Raw genomic sequence first — 21,638 nt, forward strand, 5'->3', positions numbered from 1 at the left:
AACTACGCCTACTTCCAATATAACTCAATTTTGAATCCTTCTGATTCGTTCACTTTATAATACATATATACATTAGGAACAAATGATGATAGCGATATAAAACTTTACACAAATACTGTATTTGAGCTGTGACATCACTTGTCGAAAAATTGTCAAAATCGGACCATGACTTTTCAAGGCCCCTGATATCGAACATGAAGAACTCAGTGCCTTAGGGTAATTTTTCACCAAAAATATAGATAAATCTCTCAGATATTTTATTGTAATTCATTCCCTCTGAATTTTTTCCTTTTAACAGTTTGTCTCTGCACCAAAAATGGTTAAAATCGGGTCATAACTCCAGATCCCATATACCTAATTATAGGTAATATAAAATTAAGTGAGCGTATAGTCTTCGATATATTGCGTCTTGGTGGTGAAAACAAGTGAAATCGGTTTAGAAATTACCTCAGTCCCCATATACTATTTATGATGATTTTCGTTATTCTATTGAACTTTATGCCGAATATATGGGTCGAATTGTCTTATCTTTATAAAATTACATCAATAAATTGCGAAAGTATAAAATGTTCGGTTGCACCCGAGCCTTTCCTTTCTTGTTTTTCAAATTTTCGTGGCTTTAAGCCAAAACATTGTGTAATAATGCCATATTATTATTATACTTTTGTAAAATAACATGATTTAATAGCAAAAACAATAGCATTAGCTGTATGAGATCTTACACTATGCAAAGCCTTTTAAACCGTTTAAAGAAAAAATACATTGGAATATGAACAAAATTGACCAAGAACCACGCCCACTTTCAACCAAAAAGTCTTCAACAATCTATTGTATATTAAGAATATATATATTCCAAGTAAGTTGGCATTCACTAAAAATGGTTTTGGGATAACGAATATACCCAATTTAACATCCAAACATTAGAATTATATATACCAGTGATTCGATTTCAATTAAAATTATATTACACACAATATATTTAATACTTAATTGTTTTCATTTTACATTACATTTTATATTTGAGTTTTTAATGCACATTTGTTGCCTCCTTACAGCATTACATTAACGCATAATCGGGGATTTTGTAATTTGAATACACTCCAGAGAAATATATAACCCAGCCGGTGCCGTCGTAATTCATCGTTTTGTGGAAGCGAATGCTGAGCGAACTGCGCGAACTCTTATACATTTTTGGATTATCCTGTAAGCAGGTATATTATATTAAAGTCATCAATAAATTGAAGAGCGCATTTGTTCCAAATAGCTTACCCCGCCACAAAAGCGTCGCGCAACACTCTCTGTGCCATCGTCATCGCGCTCAATAACCTCCAAGTAGTCGGAATGACAAGTGTTTTTGGTGCCGAGATCAAAAACTATATTGAATTTTGAGATTTTTTTTGTCATTATTATTTTTAATTTGCATTAAATAAACGATTATGATGCGTGGGAATGCCAGGAATGGTTAGTGATGAATTGATTTTGTTACGCTGATGTAAAGTTATAATTGATGATGTGCAGTTGATAAAATTAGCGCCAAGTAAAAATTTAGCCGATTTCATTCAAATGATTTTTATATGCACATAAAAACAGAACAACATTCCAATCTAGCTTTTCGGTTCATAGAGCCGAACGCGACTATTTGCCGATTACAACTATTACTAATACCGTTAATTGATATACGGATAGCGGCGAATTGAAAGGTAACATTTCCAAAGTGGGCGCGGTTTCGAACCGATTTTATTTATATTCAAATAGGACAAAGAGCCCGCTTTAAAGACAACAACAGATATATTTTTTCGAAGCGCAGCAACCCGCAGATAAGTGATGATTCACGCTTATAGTAGAGAGGTGATACTAGCTTTTAACTCCCTCGCGGGAAATTGTAAGTCTGATGAGCTTACAAGGTTAGTTCTGTCAGTCTCACCCACAATATCATGAGAACATGTAGGAGCTCCCTATAATACTGGACTGGTAGGGACTGGCGCTGGTCAGCCACTAACACTTGCGCAGTCGCCAGATCCTTCTGCCGTTAGGGGATTCCCAAGAGGTCTAAGGAGCTCTTCGCTCTTAGCAAAGTTGATCTCTCCTTAGACGTCGAGGTTCTAACTGTCCATTGTACCATTGGGATACACGCTGTTTGATTACAAATCTTAGCGGATGCCAGCTGTGGAAGTTGCTTGGAAGACGACGAGGTGGAATCATTTCATCCCCTTCTCCTGGAATGTCCTAACTTTGGGTCTTAAATTATGGATCTCACTTTTTTGAACAACCGAACACGTACTAGCGGATATAGAACGGAAAATTGTAGTAGATTCAGGGTGTTTGGTCGAGTTTTAATATCTAATCAAGAGGGATGACCCTGGCTTCACAAAGGTTTGTCTCTCACAGTCTAAGTGAGTTTCCCTCTTTGGAATAACCATACAATCTAACCTAACCTAAGGAAATGAACAGTTTTAAGCTTCCCACGGCTAAGATCCTCATGTTGAATCTTCAATATTTCATATTTTCAATGAGGACTTTAGACCATAATATTTTCTTCGAGGTTCGGCTTTAGATAGAAAAACAGAAACTATAGAGATATGTATAGAATTCAATATAGAATCAGTGAAACCCCGCCCTAAGCGAAAGAAACTTATAAAGACCCACTAAAAAGCAAACAAGAATTAATACTAAGGTATTCGAAGCAGATCCTTAAACTTCAGACATACTAGAAAGTAAAGCGTATAGTGTAGAAAGAGTACTTTTTTTCATAGTTCGAACCACCTTCAGTTGGGTTTTTAGAATTCCATTTATGACTGAATGAATGAATGAGATATTTCGAAGTGTGTCTATGTGTGTCATAAAACTAAAAATGAATGAGCTTACAAGACTAATAAAAAGAATAAACCACTTACCTTCAAATTTCAGCAAAACATGTAGATTCGTTGGCACACGTATATTCCAACGGCAATCGGAGTTATTTCGCACATTATTCGGATAGAATGGATTTACGATATTACCACGAGTATTGTATATATTACCACCACATCCGGGCCCTTCCTGGCTAGCCAGATAAGTCAATTCGAATCGCGTATAGTAGCCGCTCATTTTCAAATGCAAGCGCAACTGATTCGTGTGTGAGAAGAGCGCCTTATCATTGCCAGTGTATGAGCAAATCTTTTGAAGTGAACTATTTGTGTGGGCATCAAAGACTTCCACATACTCCTTAACGCAATCATATTCAGCAAAGGTGACATCACCATAGTAGAGACTGAGTGTATAATTTTGTGGTGATTCAATGTAGACATCACATTCATCCGTTGTATCGGCGATTTGCACGAAGCCTTGCGTACCGGTGAAATTGCGGAAACAACCTGTAGGGGTTGGTGATAAGAAAGGTTATTTTTTTGAAAGTTGTAGGTACTCATGAATATGTTTCTATAAAGATTTTCAAAAAAAATTCGGAATTCTCCAAAATAGTTTGTGGAATGTTTTCAAAATTTTTTCTAAATTATTTCGACCAACATACCTTCCACAGCATAAGCATTAATAGTGAAGCCTGTCTTTTCGATTTCATCATCAGTTTGGAATTTAATAATTAGCATATTGCCAGTGGAAAAGTAGTCATCCGGTAATTGATTGCCGCAATAAACATGATTAGTGGCATAATTACTCCAAACTTCGTTGCCCCTTTGTCCGTTGTGTACTACCTCAGTGCTATAACCACGTTCCACTTGATCCTCATCCTTAAATTAGGAGAAAAAAATAATGAAAAATTATCAAAAGAGCGACTGAATAGCCATTGAGAGATCACCTCTTTATTATAAATTTTCAGTGTGTCGCCGCCACATCTGCCTGTGGCATTAGAGCCTTCCAAATCGAATTGTTCGAACTTCAAATGTATTGTTTTTGTGCTCTTCAATTTCCACAGACAATTCAAATGTTTGCCATAAAGCGGCGCACCAGCATTCGGTGATTTCAAAACTAGTTTCTGTGTAGGATAAAAAAAAATTAATTTTATTTTTAGTACATACGCGCTTCAACTCATTAACGAACCACCCACCTCTTTACTCTTCACCTCCAATTCCATATCGCCACAGATACGCGGCAACGATGTAATCTTCAAACTAAAGCCGGCACTTGTCTGCGCCGAATCACTCACGAAGCGCATAAATAAAGCATGTTGTGAGGACATCATGCGTGTTGGCACCACATGACCGCAAAATTGGCCGATCAAGTCACCGAATGGACCAGCACCATCACGCACCTCAAGAAAGTCATCTTGACACTTTTCGCTCTCCTCCACATGGAAACTATTGAAATCGGCAAACAACTGACGACCATGTGTTGTTGTAAATATGTAAGCGCAATCCAAGTTATTCGCATAACCACCAGCGTATTTCGTGAAATCATAAGTGGAATTGTTAGCATCCAGATGGATCTTTTGATCGCAATTGGGTAAGAATGTGACTAAAGCCTTGAAACCCATCGAATTTATGCTGCGATCCGTGTAACTGTGTATGAGACCACGATTGCCGGCAATATGTAGCGGTGGTATGATACCAGTTAGATTGCCGCAGAACTTGCCAATGCGCTCATTTTCCACCGGATATAGTGACTTGTAAACCTTAACACCATCAAAATCACAAGATGCATCACTCTCAAAGTCGAAATATTCAAACTTGATGAGAATTTTATAGTTGTCCGGCGCTGTTAGATTCCAAAAGCATTCGGTATTCGGTGGAAAACTGCCATCCTTAAAGTCGTGCGGCGTCTCGATGACCGTTGTATTGTGTACGGCGAAGCCACAGACATTGGTGCTGTAGGCAAACTTGAAACCGCGCGAAGCAAACGAGTGATCAGTGCGTAGGATCACATTCACATGATCACCACGAAAGCCATGTGCGCGCTGCGTGCCACAGTGCACCGTCTCTACGACGTTGTCGTCGTTATGCGTGTACACGGTAACATTATCGAAGAGACAACGCGTTATGGGCGGTGACTCGATCTCAAAGTCTATGAAATCCACCAGCACACCGGTTTTGGTACTCTGCTTCGGCACAATAGTATAATTACAATTGAGATTATTATTGTAGCGCACCGGATAGCCAGGACTGACCATATATTGCTGTTCGGCCGTCGCATATAGTATGCCACCACAATTGCGTTCGAAGTTCGCCGTAAAACCATCACCCAATGTGTCAGCGTCGGTGCGGAAAATCAGACGCATCGTGGTTGTTGTGCTATTCACCGATTGCGGCGGTACACGTCCACAGTAGCGGCCCAAATCCTCCCATGTACCATTTACCGCCAACTGTTGCACAAGCAAATAATCTTTAGTGCAATTTATACTCGATTCAATGAAGAAACGATCGGTGAAATAGACTCCAACGTGAAAACCAGCCTCAGTTGAGAGCGTCCACACGCATTCGATGTTATTCTTGTACTGATCGCTAAATGTGATCGGTCTATATGGATAGGTGAGTGTACCACCGCAACCGCTGCCTTGTTTCAGTGTTACGTTGAACTTGGATTGCGCTTCGTAGTTGCGTGTATAGTATTCCACAAATACTCCACGTTCCACCACTATGTTCTCCATAGATGATTGCGTGCAATAACGTCCGAGATGTGGGAAATTCTGATTGGGTCCATTGTATATTATCAGATATTGATCTTCGCAATTCGTCTTGAAATCTGTTGATAGTGAGACTTCGATCTGCCTGCCCGCCGACCAGTAATCCAGATCGTCCATATCATCTACGCTAAATTCATGATCCGGCCATATGGCCCAAGCGCACTCCAACACCCCGCTATAGTTGCCCATTTGCGGTTCGGTTATATTGAGATCCGTGTAAATGGAGCGTATGCCGCCGCATGGGTACATCTTATACTTAAGCTCCAAGTTTATGAGACCATTGCGTCTGTTGCCCATTAACTTCATTGTAACGGGATAGGGTAACCGTGCAACGGCATGCGTTTCATTATTACACATAAACTCACGCAATATTTGCTGCGTATTCAATTCCAATTTCAATGGCGATATGTACATACAGTATTCACGATACCAGCCTGTGGTAGCATTTCGTTCAAATTTATCTACTTGCAGCGTTATTGTGGAATTGTGTGGCATTTTAAGCTCGTAATTGCAGTAAATGTCCGTACTATTGTTACGTCTGAAACGCAATACACCTTCACCATTCGTTGCCTTGACATTATGTAGGCATACTTGTGAGTCCTCATCGGATGAGAAGCGTAGCCTGAAGCCACGATGCTGACTGAACGAGAGTAGAAAGGCATCTATGGCCATTTCATTATCAGTGGAGTAGACAGCAGCCGGCGGGTTCGTCGTGATACGTGCAATTATCGATTGCATTTCAAAGTCATTAGCAAAAGTTAGACGTCCACGGAAAGAGCTTTGGTGTCCGAATGAATTGGTCACATTCAGCGGCGCACCGATGTCGAAGTCAAGAATTTCCACTTTGACACGTTTACCCCTCGGCACGCGTATCTTCCAAGCGCAATGTGTCGGACGTGCAACTCCCTGCGGATAGCCGGGCGTGTAGAGTGTGCCACGTGGTGCGATAATTGTCTCGCCACAACGTGTACCGATTGACGTGTACGTGAGCTTAAATGTGTGCGTAGGTCTGAACTCCTTAATGTAATAACGTAAAATCAGTTTGTTACTCTCGACGATGTAAGTTCTATCCTTCCGACTACCGCATAGGCGTACAGAATCTGTAACATTGTCAGTGCCATCGTAGGAGACAATCTCTTGCAATTGCAAATTACTATCGGCGTTACAACCTTCGGTGTCCGGTAATTCCATTTTTTCTACGATCAATTTGATCGTACTACCACGCTCCACCTCTATTGTGTATACACATTCCAAGTCGCGCGCATCTTTCACCAGCGCATTATCGGGTGAGTCGATCTCACCTTGCGGCTCATAATAAGCACCACCGCAACGACCGATTGAAACTGTCGCTTTGAAGCCGACATGTGGCTCTGAGACGTCGGTGAAATATTTTATACGCAACACATTACCCGTCGTAAATTTCGTATTTGGCTTCGTTTTACCACAAAATACGCCGATCAACGGCATCAGTTCGGTAGCGCCATCGTGTAACTGTACATATTCGCGATCACAAGTGTCCGACTGACTTTCGGATGGCACCAAATCGAAATCGTCTTTGAATTCCACGGCTATGATGTGATGCAATGGCGCCGACACACGCCATATACACTCCGAATGTGGGTTCGGTATGTTCGGATAATTTGGCGAATTTATCGTTTGCATACTGCTAGTGGGTGTGTCTTCACTTAATACCAACACATCGGAACACTCATGCGATATTTCTTCATAATAGAAAGTGGCCTTGAAGTATGCACCGACAGTGGGGCGTGTTAATTTTACGAATGCACGGTTCGAGGTTGTCTCCAGTACATCTTCGATGTTATTCTCACAATATTTACCCTTACCGAGAAAAGGTGAGTCTTCGTCCAAGCCATTGCGTACCAAAAAGTAATTACGACAAGATGGCCCTTGACTATTGATTGATGATAAATTAGACTCTAAAAACCGTATGCGTATACGTCGACTTGGACGTACTTGTATCTTCCACACACATTCGCTTTGCAATCGGTTCCTGCCACTTAATATTTCAGTGAGATTGACTAATGCATGCCTGGCAGTCATCACTCCACCGCAACCAACTCTTACACTAGCCGAGAAGCCAGTCTTATTTACACTCATGTCGGTGACAAAAGAGAGTTTTAGATATGGGTTGCCATGGTATTCTTTCAATTCATTTTCCTTCTTGTTACAAAAACGTGCAGACTCCACCCAATTTTGCATGTCACTACTTGCCGAGACTGCAATGTAATCGGCCATACATTCCGATATATCTTCCAAATCTACCTTACTCATTTGTAGCACGATATGAGTAGCGGGATTTGTCGGCATCAGAAGCCAGCTACAGTTAAGCGAGGGCGGGTAACCATCAGGATAACCAGGTGACTTAATGAACTCAAATTTGCCGCTGTCTATAGAATATGCATTTTTCCCACAAATTGCTGCGCTTTCTTCTAAGGTTTCATTTTGCTTCAATTCTTCTTTTGAAATTGTCGACCACTCGATTTGGAATGGTCCTCGATATGACTTAATGTAAACTATATTTGTGCTTGAGCGTACATGATATGTATTGGAATAATCGATTTGAAGTCCTATATCCGCATAGCCATCGTAGATCTGTCGGACAGCAAATTTATAAATGTAAGTAATAACAAGTAAGGGAAGGCTAGGCTAAGACAACACACAATGTGACCCATATATTACGCATAAAGTGCACTACAATAACGAAAATCATTACACTATAAGAGATTTCTTTCAGGGTATTGGACCAAACTAATTTTTCTGAGGGATTGAGTCAAAAGTAAAAAAGTGTATTCTTCGATTTTCGAAGTTAGTCTCGATTATCGAAATATTTGGATTCGAAGTTCCGAAAAGGATTTTTTAATTATTTTTTACAGGATATAGTTACTTAAAAATCCAAAATTTGGATACAGTCTCTATTTTCCTCTTAATTCAATGGGGTATATAACTTTCAGTCAAACTTATATAACATATGCTATGAAAGGTGAAAGTTTGATCTTCGAAAAAAAAGAAAAATAAATTGTATATCGAAAAAAAACTGAACCTTTTACAACATCTATCTTGTAAGCTTAACGAAAAAGTCTTATATACCTTTGAATTAATTAAGGGGCTATACTAGTGTGAAACTTTCAAAAAATCAAAAAAATCGAATTTTGTTTATTCGATAGTTTATACTATCAAAAATATCTTGTGTAAGCCGGTAAGGTCGCATCTTGAATAGTTTTTGAATGGCAGCGTTCTAAAGAGCGACCGCTCGTAGGTGTAAACCTCTATAGTTTAAACTTTAAACGCGATTTTCTCCAAACGACATTTTTCATAATTGCTGACATCATAACTCATCGAGAAATTGACCGATCGACTTCAAATTGAAACTGACTATTCTTTAATATATTTACTATACAATGAACTATTCCGAAGACAGCACACAACTCCGGTATTTTTCAATAATTTTGTAAATATTAAAATATAGCTCAAAATACACCTTATTATATCCAAAAAACTTCGATAGCCCCTTAAGAAGAAAATATGGGGGCTAGAGGAAGTATTGACCTGATTTTGCCCATTTTTGTCACAGAGGCGTAATATTATAAGAAACACATTTCCTTTGAATTTCTTTAGAATATCTGAGGGATTTACTGATATTGTCGGTATAAAATTTGTCACGAGCTCTGAGGTTCTCATATTCGGTATATGGGGCTTTGAAAATTATAATCCGATTTCGGCGATTTTTAGATGGGCATTCCTACAAAATAAATGCAGTATTTGTGCACCGGTATTTTCACTGGTGTTTACTGTATATATTGTAATGTAAACGATTCAGATCGACTTCAAAGTTCTGGTATATGGGAAGTAGACGAGGTTGTGAACCATTTTCTCTCATTTTCAAACTATACCATTGAGATATCAAAAAATGTAATGTAATGTAGTTCCTGAGGTTTGGTTTTGGGTCCATAAGTGGGCGGTGTCGCGCTCATTTCAAATTTCGTATACTAATATGAGTGAAGCCTTTCGATATCATCTTTACCATATCATCTATATAAAATATTATGATATATATAACTACAGTTCAACTTCCCTAACTCGAATCATTTTAATCCACAAAAAAACCTCGAGTTATGAAAGGTACTTTGTACGAATTTTTACTTATATTGCCAAATGAAGAGTTCGAGTTATGGAAAACTTCGAGTTATGGAAGCTCACTCGTAATTTAGGTTTAGGACAGAGAAACAACCGTTATGCGAACAAAACTATTATACGCTGTGCAACTCTGTACGAGAATAATAAAATATATAATAATAATAAAATAATAATTATAATAAAATGATAAATATATATTTTTAAAAATTGGTATGTTAATTTATCCAAAATATCCAATTACCTTAATAAACGGCATATCGACATCTATGATATGGTTCAACAACAGCATGATCACAAAATCTTTATCAACAGTTATGCGCCAGGTGTATGGCTCATCTGTACGGAATTTGGTAGGATAATGCGGTGATTGGATTGTGCCATTCTTGCCAGTTATCTCATTGTGTGTAGCTTTAAATAGAGTAAAGACGTCAGTACTATATATTATCGTTCAAAAAGTACTCTTCATATTGACTTACCATAATTATAGGAGGCCACAAAGCCATTGCCCACACCATCATTATCGCTGGCGAATTTAATCCACATTGATTGAAGTCCGGTTATGGGTGATGGTATATCATTACCACAGAATACGCCCATCAAACGACCACTCTCCGTAGACTCGCGCACTTCCAGATAATCTTTATTGCAACCATCTGAAAGTTCCGTATTGAAGCTTTCAATTGTGAGCACAAGCGAATTGCCTTCACTCGCCATGATGTACCATTCACAATCGATATTCACCGGATATGTGGAAGGAAAATAGGGTGAGGAGAATTTGCCGCTTAAGGACATGTAATAGCCACCGCACCAATTATCCATCAATTGGTAGAATCCTTCGAATTCCGTTGTTACATTCATTGGCACCTTGATGGTGAGCGCATGGCCGTTCGAAATGATATTCGAGGGATGAGTTTTGCAAAATTTGCTGCGCAGCGCTGCTGTGTCATCCACGCCGTCATATATCTGTCATTGTTTTGATATTTACAAGAATTTAGGTATAATATACCAGATGAAATAACTGTATTTAAATATTTTTCTTTTTGTTTATACGTTACCTTAACGCCTTGCTCCATGCATTCTTCTTCAAGCATCTCTGATAATGATATTAATGGACTCAGCTGCACATGTGTAGGTGTGAATTGCACATGCTTGCTGAGATCCTTGGCCACCAAATGCCATTCGCACGTTTCATTTGTTATCGCATTGCGACCAATTGCTATATAGCCAATGTCGTCGTCCACAATTTGAATGCGCTGACCACAATTCTGCAAATATATAATTAAATTTAATCAGGTATACGACTATAAGGGTTTTTAAAGTACTTACCTCTTTGTAGCTCAATTTGAAGCCCTTTCCCTGTATGCTATCATCACTTTCAAATCGCACCACTGCCGCATTGGTCGTTGTGATCCACTCGTTTTGCGAGGATTCCGAGGAGCCGCACTCTTTGAATAATAGCTTCTCCTCTTCTGCTGGCCGATCACTATCACTGTTGGCACCTTCGTATGCTTCCACATAGTCCATTTCGCAGGAGTAGTAATTTTCCATATCAATTTCTTCCATTGTCAATGTGATGGAATGATGAAGGTTTACTTCGATGGTCCACTCGCATCTGGCATCCGCCGGATAATTGAGTGGATAATTTGGTGAAGTGATTACACCGGTTTTACTAGTCAAAACACCACCACATTCTGCGAAAAAAAAAAATTTAATTAATACGAGTATTGAAGACACAGAGGACGAACTCTATGAAAGTAGTATGTGATACAGAGGATCACATTCGGGAGGGGCATATTTGGATGTAATTTTTTTAACCGGGTGCGGCCCCGCGTGGATCTCGCAATACAATAAAGCTATATAAACCAATCTTTCTCAGTCACTTCACTTACGTAGCCCATTAAACACCCTAAATATAGGTGAAATCGGATAATAACCACGCCCATATCGCGTACAAAGGTTATGTTGAAAATTACTAAAAGTGCGTTAACTCACTAACGACAATAAAAATATGGAAAAAGGGCGTGGCCTCAGGAACTACTCAAACGGTTTCAATAAAATTCGGTACATTCTTGCCATATATGTATACATAATTATAGATTTTAATTCGGTGAATATGTGAAATATGTTAGCAAATTGGTTCAATTAATGTCTTGGATATAGAGTACCTAGGTGGTGAAAATGAGTGAAATCGGTTCAGGAATTACCTCAGTCCTTATATACTATTTTTATTGATTTTCGTTATTCTATTGGACTTTATGCCGAATATATGGGTCAAATTGTGTGTTATCTTAATAAAATTACATAAAAAAAATTGGGAGAGTATAAACTGTTCGGTTGCACCCGAACTTAGTCTTTCCTTACTTGTTGTATCTACATTTGAACAAAGCCATATTTGAACAAATCTGAAAGAACTTAATTTGAAAGACACGCATTTCATAGTAGAGCTCACAAATAGTTCTCAAATTGTTCGAAGCTGACTTTAAACATTTGGAAGACTTCATATGAACCATAACATTAATATGTATAGAAGAATATAGAATGAAAACAATCTTACGTGATTTCAGTATTTTGTAGGACGCTTTAAAGCCTTTTTCATTATGTTCCTTATTGCTAATAAATCGCACGAATAATTGATGGCTCGAACTCGTGATAACTAAGATGTCCTGTCGTCCACAATGGCGTTCTTTATAGTTTGTGCTCTCAGAGTGACTGGATATCTGCAAGATAATAAGTGTTAAGTTTAAAGGTTAAATGTTAGCACACAGTTATGTATTTTTAGTAAAGTATTCTCAGAATTTACCAAATCCACATAACTGTTTTGCTGTATACAGTTACAAATATATTTCTACAACAACTCTTAGCTCCTTCAACTCACCACCAATGCATCGTTAGTGCAATTCACCGTTTCCTCAATATTCATATCCGTTACGGTTAATTCCACACCTTGACCCGGCGTAGTTTTGATTTCCCACACACACTCCACATCGTTCGGATACGGTAGTGGATAGTTCGGCGATTCAAATTCACCAGTTTTACGATGGAACACTTGTACACAACCGGAAATGGCATATTCCAAACGGAAATTCATCCAAGTTGTGTTCTGTTTAATGGTTAGAACATTGCCGGTTGTAGTGAAATTCTCATTTAGTGACACTAGATTGAATAGAGTTTCATTCTTGCCGGGCTCTTTGAAGATGAGATCATGACCACCCTCGCTCTTCTCGTAATGTGAAAATTGTATTACGATTTTATTGCCTTTCGGTGCTTGTATGGTCCATGAACAATTGATGGCATCCTTAAAATAGGGATTACCGTAGTTTGGACTTTCGATAACACCATTAATATCGGTAATGGTGCGTGAGCAATTTGCATAGTAGGATAAGAGGAAGCCGCGTTCTCGTTGACTGCCGTCGGTGCGGAAACGCAATAAGGCTTCATTACTCGTGGTATACAACTGCTTTTGTTCGTCCCGCTCCAGCTGACATAATTTCGCCAAAAGTGGATGCAAGTCGGTGCGCCCATTAAATATTTCCAGAAAATCATAGTGACAATTGAACAGCTCCTCAATCGACATATCTTCAATAGTGAAATGTATGGAAGAGCCTCTCGGCACTTGTATATGCCAATCACACTCCGCGTTATGTGGATATGGATCGGGGTAGCGTGGCGAAGCGATTACACCGCTATCAGCGTTTATATTGCCACCACAGCCATTCGAATAGACAGACCAATGTATTTGAAAGCCACGCGCATTCACAAAATTATCGCTGTGAAAGTGTATGCGCATCTGATTGGTGAATGATGGCAATTGGCGTGGTATTAGGGTGCCGCAGTATTTGTTTATGAGCGGTGATTTCACGGAGCCACCGTTACTATGGTGAAAAATTAAGGAATTTGTGAAAATTTAGAAATTTTTAAAAATTGCACATTTAATAAAAAATAACTTTTAAGAAACTTACCGCACTTCCAGCCAGTCATTTTCACAGTTATCGCTCGCTTGCAGCTCAAACATATCGAAATCGAGTTTCATTTGTGTATTCTCCGGCGTATTGATTACCCAAATGCAGTCCACACCGTTTGAGTAGTTGCCTGGATATTCCGGCGAGTAGATACGACCGGTCGACGAGAATATTTCGCCACCACATTGTTTGGCAATATCAATGAATTGATAGGTGGCCTCGAAACCCGCATCTCCTTCGGAACTATCTGAGACGAATTTGATTGTTAGCAGACGTGAGTGGCTTGATAATGAAGGCGGCGTCTCGCAATATCTGAAAAAAAAATATTTAAAAAAAGTTATTAAAATTACTTTAGTCAGGCAAATGACAATTAGTTAATTTATAACGATCAATTTCGAGTATATTCGGATTTACTGCCACAACAAAAATCAAAATTAACGCTTACCTGCCCAACGGATGCTCATTGGAATCATTCGGCAAAGTGTCAAAGATTTCCACATAATCATACATACAGTCCATTGCCTTTTCCAAGCTAAATGAATTCCAATTGATCATGATACCTTTGCCCTCCGGCGCCATTAATACCCAGTAACATTCCAAATTGTTGGTATACGTATTATCCTCGCCAGTTGGCAGACGTATCTTGTGACCGGGCTTCGTAAAGACACCACCACAATCTGTTTTACCCATCGGTATGGAATTATATTCCAATTTGAAGCCTTTACCCAATGTTGTCAAGCCGGTTTTGTATGTCAAAATAAGCATATTTGCTTTGGAAACAAACTCAATGGGCGGTGTGTAATTGCCGCAATAAGGACCCATAATATTTTGATTGAGACCATCATTGATCTAGGGATGTATATTTATAGGTGCTTTAGTATTACCATAAACGCAAATACTTACTCTAAGCGAGCTAATGGCACAACCGCTTGCATCTACACTGCTATCTTTGATATCGAAATCCAATAATTTAACCGTTATAACGGTATTTGGTTCAGTGTTAATCTTATAATTGCAGAAACGATCGATATTACTCAATTCCGGATAGCCTGGCGATTGCACAATACCATTTGGACTCTCATAAGTGTAAGAGCAATCTGAAATTGTGTGACATACATACGTTGAAAGCAGAATGTTGAAGCACCACTGCTACTTACCAGCTTCGTATTTCAGCTTGAATTTACCAGCCTTTGCAAAATATTTAATACGCAGTGCATTGTATAGGGAATGTATAAGAACTGGCGGTGCAGTGTTATAACCACCACAATATTTAGCCTGCAATGTGAGTTCGTGCGTACTCGGCTCTATATCGAAGAACTAGTAAAGAAAAGTATATTATTATATATAAAATTAATAATTCAACATATAGATATCTCTTCATCAAATAAATATTTCAATTCTAACCTCCAAGCAGTCATCTACGCCCAACTCGGCCGATTCAAATTCGATTCGAATCGATTCACTTATTGGCATTTTTATATCATATTCACAGGATATTGATTCTTCCAGTGTATTGGGTGGTGATGTGATTGTGCCCAGCTTAGTTGTGTAGGTGCCACCACAGCCTGGCACACGTTCCTCGGTCGAGTAGTATATTTGAAAGCCCGCATCCGTGTCGATGTTGTCGGAATGGAAATGTATAATAGCCTCATTGGTTGGCAGCATTAGCGGTGACGGTGCAGTTGAATTACAATATTTCACTATTGTCGAATCGGAAATGGCATCTTTGATCTGGAGATAATAAAGATACGAAAGGTTAAGTAATGAAAAAAATAAACTACATGTTTGTTGTTAGACTCAATCAAAGTCGCGAACGCACACCCCGAACACTCACCTCCAAGTAATCGAAATTACAACTGTCATGTTTCTCAATTTGCAAACTGAAGAAAGTCAACTTGAAGCGTTTATTATTCGGCGCCCTCAAATGCCATATACAATCACGATTCTTCGGATAATTACCCGGTGAGCCGGGCGATGCCACGGTGCCATGTGATTCCACGTCTATAATACCGCCACATTGCGGTGGCACAGAATTCCAATCCAATTCGAAGCCAGCCTTCGCTGTCGAGTTATCCGATCGGAACCACAAATATAAATCACTGCTGCTGGAGATAATGTTACCGCCCCTCGGTTTGTGTGTGCCACAAAAGCGACCGATAATCTGCGCAGCGGCACTACGGCCATCATTAATCTGCAACCAATCGAAGCGACACTCTGTGGCGTCTTCCAATTCGAAAGCAGTAAATGTCACATTCAACACCAATGACTCATTCGTGCGTATGACCCAGGCACACTGTGCCATGTGATCATAAGCGGAACCTTCGGGGTATTTCAAATGTCCCGTCACACCTGTGAGTATACCGCCACAACGGCTAAAGCGTGCATCGCATAAGCGACCACTATAACCGGGCGGGCAGCGACACTCGAATTGTGTGCCACCCGTGGAGCGACAGCGGCCATTGTAGCGGCAGGGATTCGGGTTGCAAGAATTGATAACGCCCGCACATGTTGGACCGGTAAAGCCCATTGGACAGATACAGATGAATTTGTCATTAGATTCGACGCAGGTGCCGCCGTTCTACGATTAGAAAATAAAATAACAGTACATAAGTAATTTTATAAGTAAGAGAAACCAGTAGATCACCGCTTACCAAACACGGCAGCACATCGCAGCGCTGATGTGTATTGGGCACGCAACCATTTAAGCCCACGCCACTGCCCACCATGCCAGCTGGACAAGAGCACACTACTGTGTTCGACACTTCGGTACATTTAGCCAACGGATGACAGTAGTTATTGAGCGCACAGCTGGTCGCGGTAGCGCCATTGCCATCTATGCTGCCGCTACGTCGCACACAACTATGGCCATCGCCAACCCAACCGAGTGGACAGTCACCACAGTGATAGGAACCCTTAATAGAAAATATATTACAATAAAATCTGTCATTTCCTGGCCATCTTCCTCATTCAACGGTCAGTACGTCATACTTACATAGGTATTTAAGCAGGCAACACGTGGATTCATACTACAACCGCCATTTTGTGTAGCACATTCGTCAATATCACGACAATTAACACCGTTGCCGGTTAAACCGGCACCACATGGACTGCACGTAAAGGAACCCGGCAAATTGATACATTTGGTTTCGCATGGCGGATGCGTTTCGTTGCATTCATCCACATCCGCCGTACAGGACGGCGTCAGACCGTTGGTTTTCCAACCCACATCGCAGATACACTTATAGCCAAAATCATCGTTACTGTTTACACATGTACCGTGACCACAAAGCTCCCATGAGGATGATTGCGTGCAATCGCCTTTGCGTTGGGTACAGTGTATGCCATACCAGCCAGCGGTGCATATGCAATTGTAACCGCCATGTTGGTTCACACATTGTCCGCCATTTTGACAACCCAAATCGGTGCCAGCATAGAGCGCACACTCATTGACATCTTTTTGACAGGTGGCGCCCTAAAATAAAATAATAATAATGGTAGCTCAGGGTATCAAATAGTTTTGTAAAAAGCCGGAACGGTCCTGGAGATTTAACAACTGTGATTTTCAAAACCCAATTTTAAAGCTCCAAAAAAAAATTAATTTGACTTCAGCTCATCTTCCGATATATCTAGGTCCTATATATATTATATACATATAGGAGTTTTCAAAAGGAACGCTACAAAAGTAGACCGATAGGGACAGCAAAGACGCCATATTTTTTCCCGCTCTTTTGACATTTCTCTTTATCAAGGTTTGTCATTTCACCATTGACAGATCGACCAAAATTCGGAGTCAGTGGCCTGAACTTTTAGAGCGCTACGTCCAATTTATGGTCATCATAATCGTCCTGTGAGATCAACAATTAAGCATCTAGTGGAAAAATTTAAATCCACAGGCACAGTACAAAATGTTCCCTTGGCAGTGAGACAAAGAAGGGCCTCTCACACGTCATTATCAAGCGTTGGGCGTCTCTGTGACGTCGTTGTGGCGGGTTTTGTGAAAAGATCTTGGCCTACATCCTTACAAGATAAGATTGACGCAAGAACTGAAACAGCTTGTTTGTGAATTGGATTGAGCTTCAACTTGAAAATGATCCGGATTTTCATCGAAAAATCATCTTCCGCGATGAGGCTCATTTCCGGCTGAATGGCTTCGTCAATAAGCAAACAATGCGCTATTGGTCAGGCAGCAATCCATACGTACCCCATGAGTCACCCTTGCATCTCGAAAAAATTACGGTTTGGTGTGGTTTATAGGCCGGCGTCGTCTTTGGGCCGTACTTCTTCCGTGATGATCAAGACCGGCGCGTTGCTGTGAATGGGAATCGCTAGCGCTCAATGATAACCGAATATTTTTGGCTCGAATTGGGTGATATGGATTTAGACAATATGCGGTTTCAGCAGGACGCCGCCACGAGCGACACAGCAAATGTCACAATCGATTTATTGAAAACCAAGTTGGGTGAACGTGATATCTTATAAAATGGCCCAGTCAATTGGCCCCCTTCGGTCGTGCTATTTGACGCCGTTAGACTATTTGCTGTTCAAGACGTTAAGTCTATGGTCTATGCCAACGACGATTGATAAACTTCGAAAGTGTAATTGCAGCAGTATCGGCCGATTTATGCTAGAAAATTGTCGAAAATTTAGTTCAGCGTCTGGACTTCTGCAAGCGTACGTATTAAGAATTTCATTAATATCCCAAACCGTTTTTGTAAACTTTTGTAGCGCTCTTATTGAAAAACCCTTTATATACTTCGCAGCTGTTATGGATTTTATCTTATTTATGACCTATTAAATTTATGTTTCTCTCACTATCTGACTCTCTCCTTTTCTACCTTTTACTCTCGCTAAATCTCTCTCTCAGTCAAGATCGCTCTCTATCTCACACTGACTCGCGCTTTCTATCTTTCTCTTTCTATCTCTGTCCCTATCACTCTACTGAAAGTTTTATCAGGAAAGAAACATGAACTAAGATATATCTCGAAATAATTTTTCAAAATGTCTGATATAAATAAAAAATTAAGAAATACTCCATGAAATAAATTACATTAATCTCAACCATGTCTTTTACTCTCTAATTCTCATGCAAATCTCTTAGGCTTACTTACCTCAAAATTTTTCGTGCATTGACAAAGGAAACCGCCAAACATATTTATGCAAGTACCACCATTATCGCAGGGATTACTCTTACAACTGTCCAATTCCAGCCGCTGCTGTAGTACCTGTACTCTCCGTTCTACGGCCAGCATACGATTTTGATAGCGTGTCACTAATCGATTATTTATACGAGTTCTAAGGGTGATGACAAAATATAAAAAATTGTGTAAGAAATTATGTTTTAACTTCTTAAACCAAGGACTACAAACTGACCCATTCAACATTGTATTAAGACGTCTATTCAAACCATTTGGACCGAAAACTCTGAGACGCAATGTGCTTAACTCATTGGAGAGTTGTACCAAATTATCCGCTTCGATGGCATCCTTAGGCTTTGAAGCGGGCCCATTGGTTCGGCCACCTACAAATAGCAGATCCAGTAAATCAAATTCGTCGTTGATATTAATGCGTGAGGTGCCGTCTAGACGAAAGGTGATGTTGCGATTCAGTCCAGACTCCACAATTAGATTGCCATCCTTTGTAATAATTTTGGGTCTAGAATGTAGTAAAAAGCGCATTAACACACATCACACTTTTAGGGGCGTATAACACATTTTTTCTGTTTTTTTTGTTTGCATTTAACACTTACGAGTTAACAAATCCATCAGCTGGATCCTCCAAATATATTATAAACACGAGTAGAAGCACTGAAACGCGGCAGGATAATTTTATCCTATTGAGCGACATTGTTCTTCAGCACACACTTTTAATCCACATCAAATATTTTTTATAAATTTTATTTCAAGTCCCGTTGATCACTAAATATTTTATTGCTGCTGCACGAACTGCTGGAGCAAGACTGTGCAGCTTGGTCAAATGGTTCTAACGAAATAAATTCGGGGCGTTACATTTTATCGCTAACGTTGTAACGCCCCCTTAAATATCATCTGCACACTTTCATATGTACAAATCCAGAGTGTTGTAGCATATATTTATAAGTCAGATAATGGCTTGTGATCATCTCGTACCAATTGGTTACATGATCTTTTATCAATATTAGACTCCATGGAAGAATACATAGTAGAATGCAGTTTACCAGCACACTTATTTAGACGAGCCCCCTTTTTACAACTTAATGTGGTCGAAGTTTGATAAAGTATTATATACTTTTTCTAGAATAACAGGGCAGTTACATTAGTCAGACACTTAAACGAGTAGGGAAATTAAACATTAAAAGCAATCTGAGAATTAGTGAAAACATTAATAACGGACGTTTTTCAATGTAGTTTCCAATGAAACAATACTTTCTTCGGAGTTGGCCTTTTTGAAAGATGTTACTTGATTGATACTCAGTTAGGTTTGACATTTCATAATGAGCAGATTTACTCCCGATTAATGTTTATTGCTGACATACAGACCCAATTGCTGCAAAAAGTGGTCGAAAATGGGACTCTCGGCTGGAATATATTCGAACCAGCCACACTTGAAAACCCCATCTCTAAAAAAAAAACCTTTATTAAGCATTCGTAAAGCAATATTTCAAAAATAAGTGATTGCTCTGGTGACAACAATCTGTCCTGAACTAGTTTGAGTATTTCATTGCCAAATAGTGTTGATCTCTTTGACGACATTCTCCATTTTTTTTCAATTTGGTATCCCTGCCAAACTAATACGTCTGTGTAAGCTGACGTTAAGCAACATTTAAAACTACGTCATGGTAGGAACCGATCCGAAACGTTCGATACCAAACGTTTCAGACAAGGCGACTCACTATCGTGTGACTTCTTTAACTTAATGCTGGAAAAAATAATACGAGCTGCAGAGCTATATAGAAAAGGTACAATCTTCTATAAGAGTGTAGAACTGCTGGCGTACGCCGATGCTATTGATATCATTGGAAGCAACAACCGCGCCGTTAGTTCTGCTTTCTCGAAACTAGATAAGGAAGCGAATCGAATGGGTCTAGTGGTGAATGAGGGCAAGACGAAATAACTCCTGTCATCACACAATCAGTCAGCGCATTCGCGTCTTGGCTCCCACATCACTGTTGACAGTCATAACTTTGAATTCGCAGATAATTTTGTATACTTAGGAACCAGTATCAACAACACCAACAATGTTAGTATCGTAATCCAGCACAGGATCACTCTTGCCAACAGGTGCTTCTTTGGACTGAGTAGGCAATTGAAAAGTAAAGTCCTCTCTCGACAAACCAAAATAAAACTCTTGCAGTCCTGCGTTATGGTGCAGAAGCGAGGACGATATCAATATCCGATGAGACAATACTAAGAGTTTTCGAGAAAAAAAAATTTTGCGCAAGATTTATGGTTCTCAGAACATTGGCAACGGCGAATATCGCAGACGATGGAACGATGAGCTGTACGAGTTATACGACGACTTTGGCATAGTTCAGCGAATAAAAAGACAGCGAACGCTAGCTAGATCATGTTGTCCGCTTGGACGAAAATTCTCTACCTTTGAAAGTGTTCGTTGCAGTACCCGCTGGTGGAAGTAGCGAGAGAGGAAGGTCTCCACTCCGTTGGAAAGACCAGGTGCAAAGTAAAGGTAATGGTTACTCTGAACAGCGGTGGTACCCATGTTGAAAACGGGAGTGAAGGCCATGAAAAATATGCACGTCAATTTTGGCAAAGATAGCTTAAATAGTTGTAAATATTTAATAATAACAATATAGATTATGTTTTTTTGATTCATAGATTTGATTCGAAATTGCATATATTTTCGCTTACAAAAATTAGATTACCTCGTGTTACCTAGTGTAATCGTGAAATCATATAATAACCACCCCACCCAAT

The 21,638-nt window shown here is 39.6% G+C and overlaps 1 protein-coding gene across 1 annotated transcript; it reads right to left on the reverse strand.

Annotated features, from left to right (window-relative positions):
* Positions 1 to 953: 953 nt before the first annotated feature.
* LOC105213730 (cubilin homolog) lies at positions 954 to 20,221 on the reverse strand. The gene is made up of 23 exons (XM_011186771.3): positions 19,475 to 20,221; positions 19,099 to 19,380; positions 18,837 to 19,020; positions 16,721 to 17,200; positions 16,380 to 16,640; positions 15,563 to 16,306; positions 15,133 to 15,459; positions 14,886 to 15,045; positions 14,632 to 14,825; positions 14,174 to 14,577; positions 13,729 to 14,040; positions 12,645 to 13,641; positions 12,324 to 12,486; positions 11,096 to 11,460; positions 10,825 to 11,034; positions 10,246 to 10,732; positions 10,011 to 10,177; positions 4,043 to 8,227; positions 3,794 to 3,970; positions 3,509 to 3,725; positions 2,895 to 3,353; positions 1,270 to 1,373; positions 954 to 1,201 (listed from the first exon to the last, which is right to left on the reverse strand). The coding sequence occupies exons 1-23, from the start codon at positions 19,570 to 19,572 to the stop codon at positions 1,058 to 1,060; spliced, it is 11,121 nt and encodes a 3,706-aa protein (XP_011185073.1). The 5' UTR covers positions 19,573 to 20,221; the 3' UTR covers positions 954 to 1,057.
* Positions 20,222 to 21,638: the final 1,417 nt, after the last annotated feature.

This window comes from Zeugodacus cucurbitae, chromosome 5 (genome assembly GCF_028554725.1).
Source record: "Zeugodacus cucurbitae isolate PBARC_wt_2022May chromosome 5, idZeuCucr1.2, whole genome shotgun sequence".
Taxonomy (NCBI): Eukaryota; Metazoa; Arthropoda; class Insecta; order Diptera; family Tephritidae; genus Zeugodacus; species Zeugodacus cucurbitae.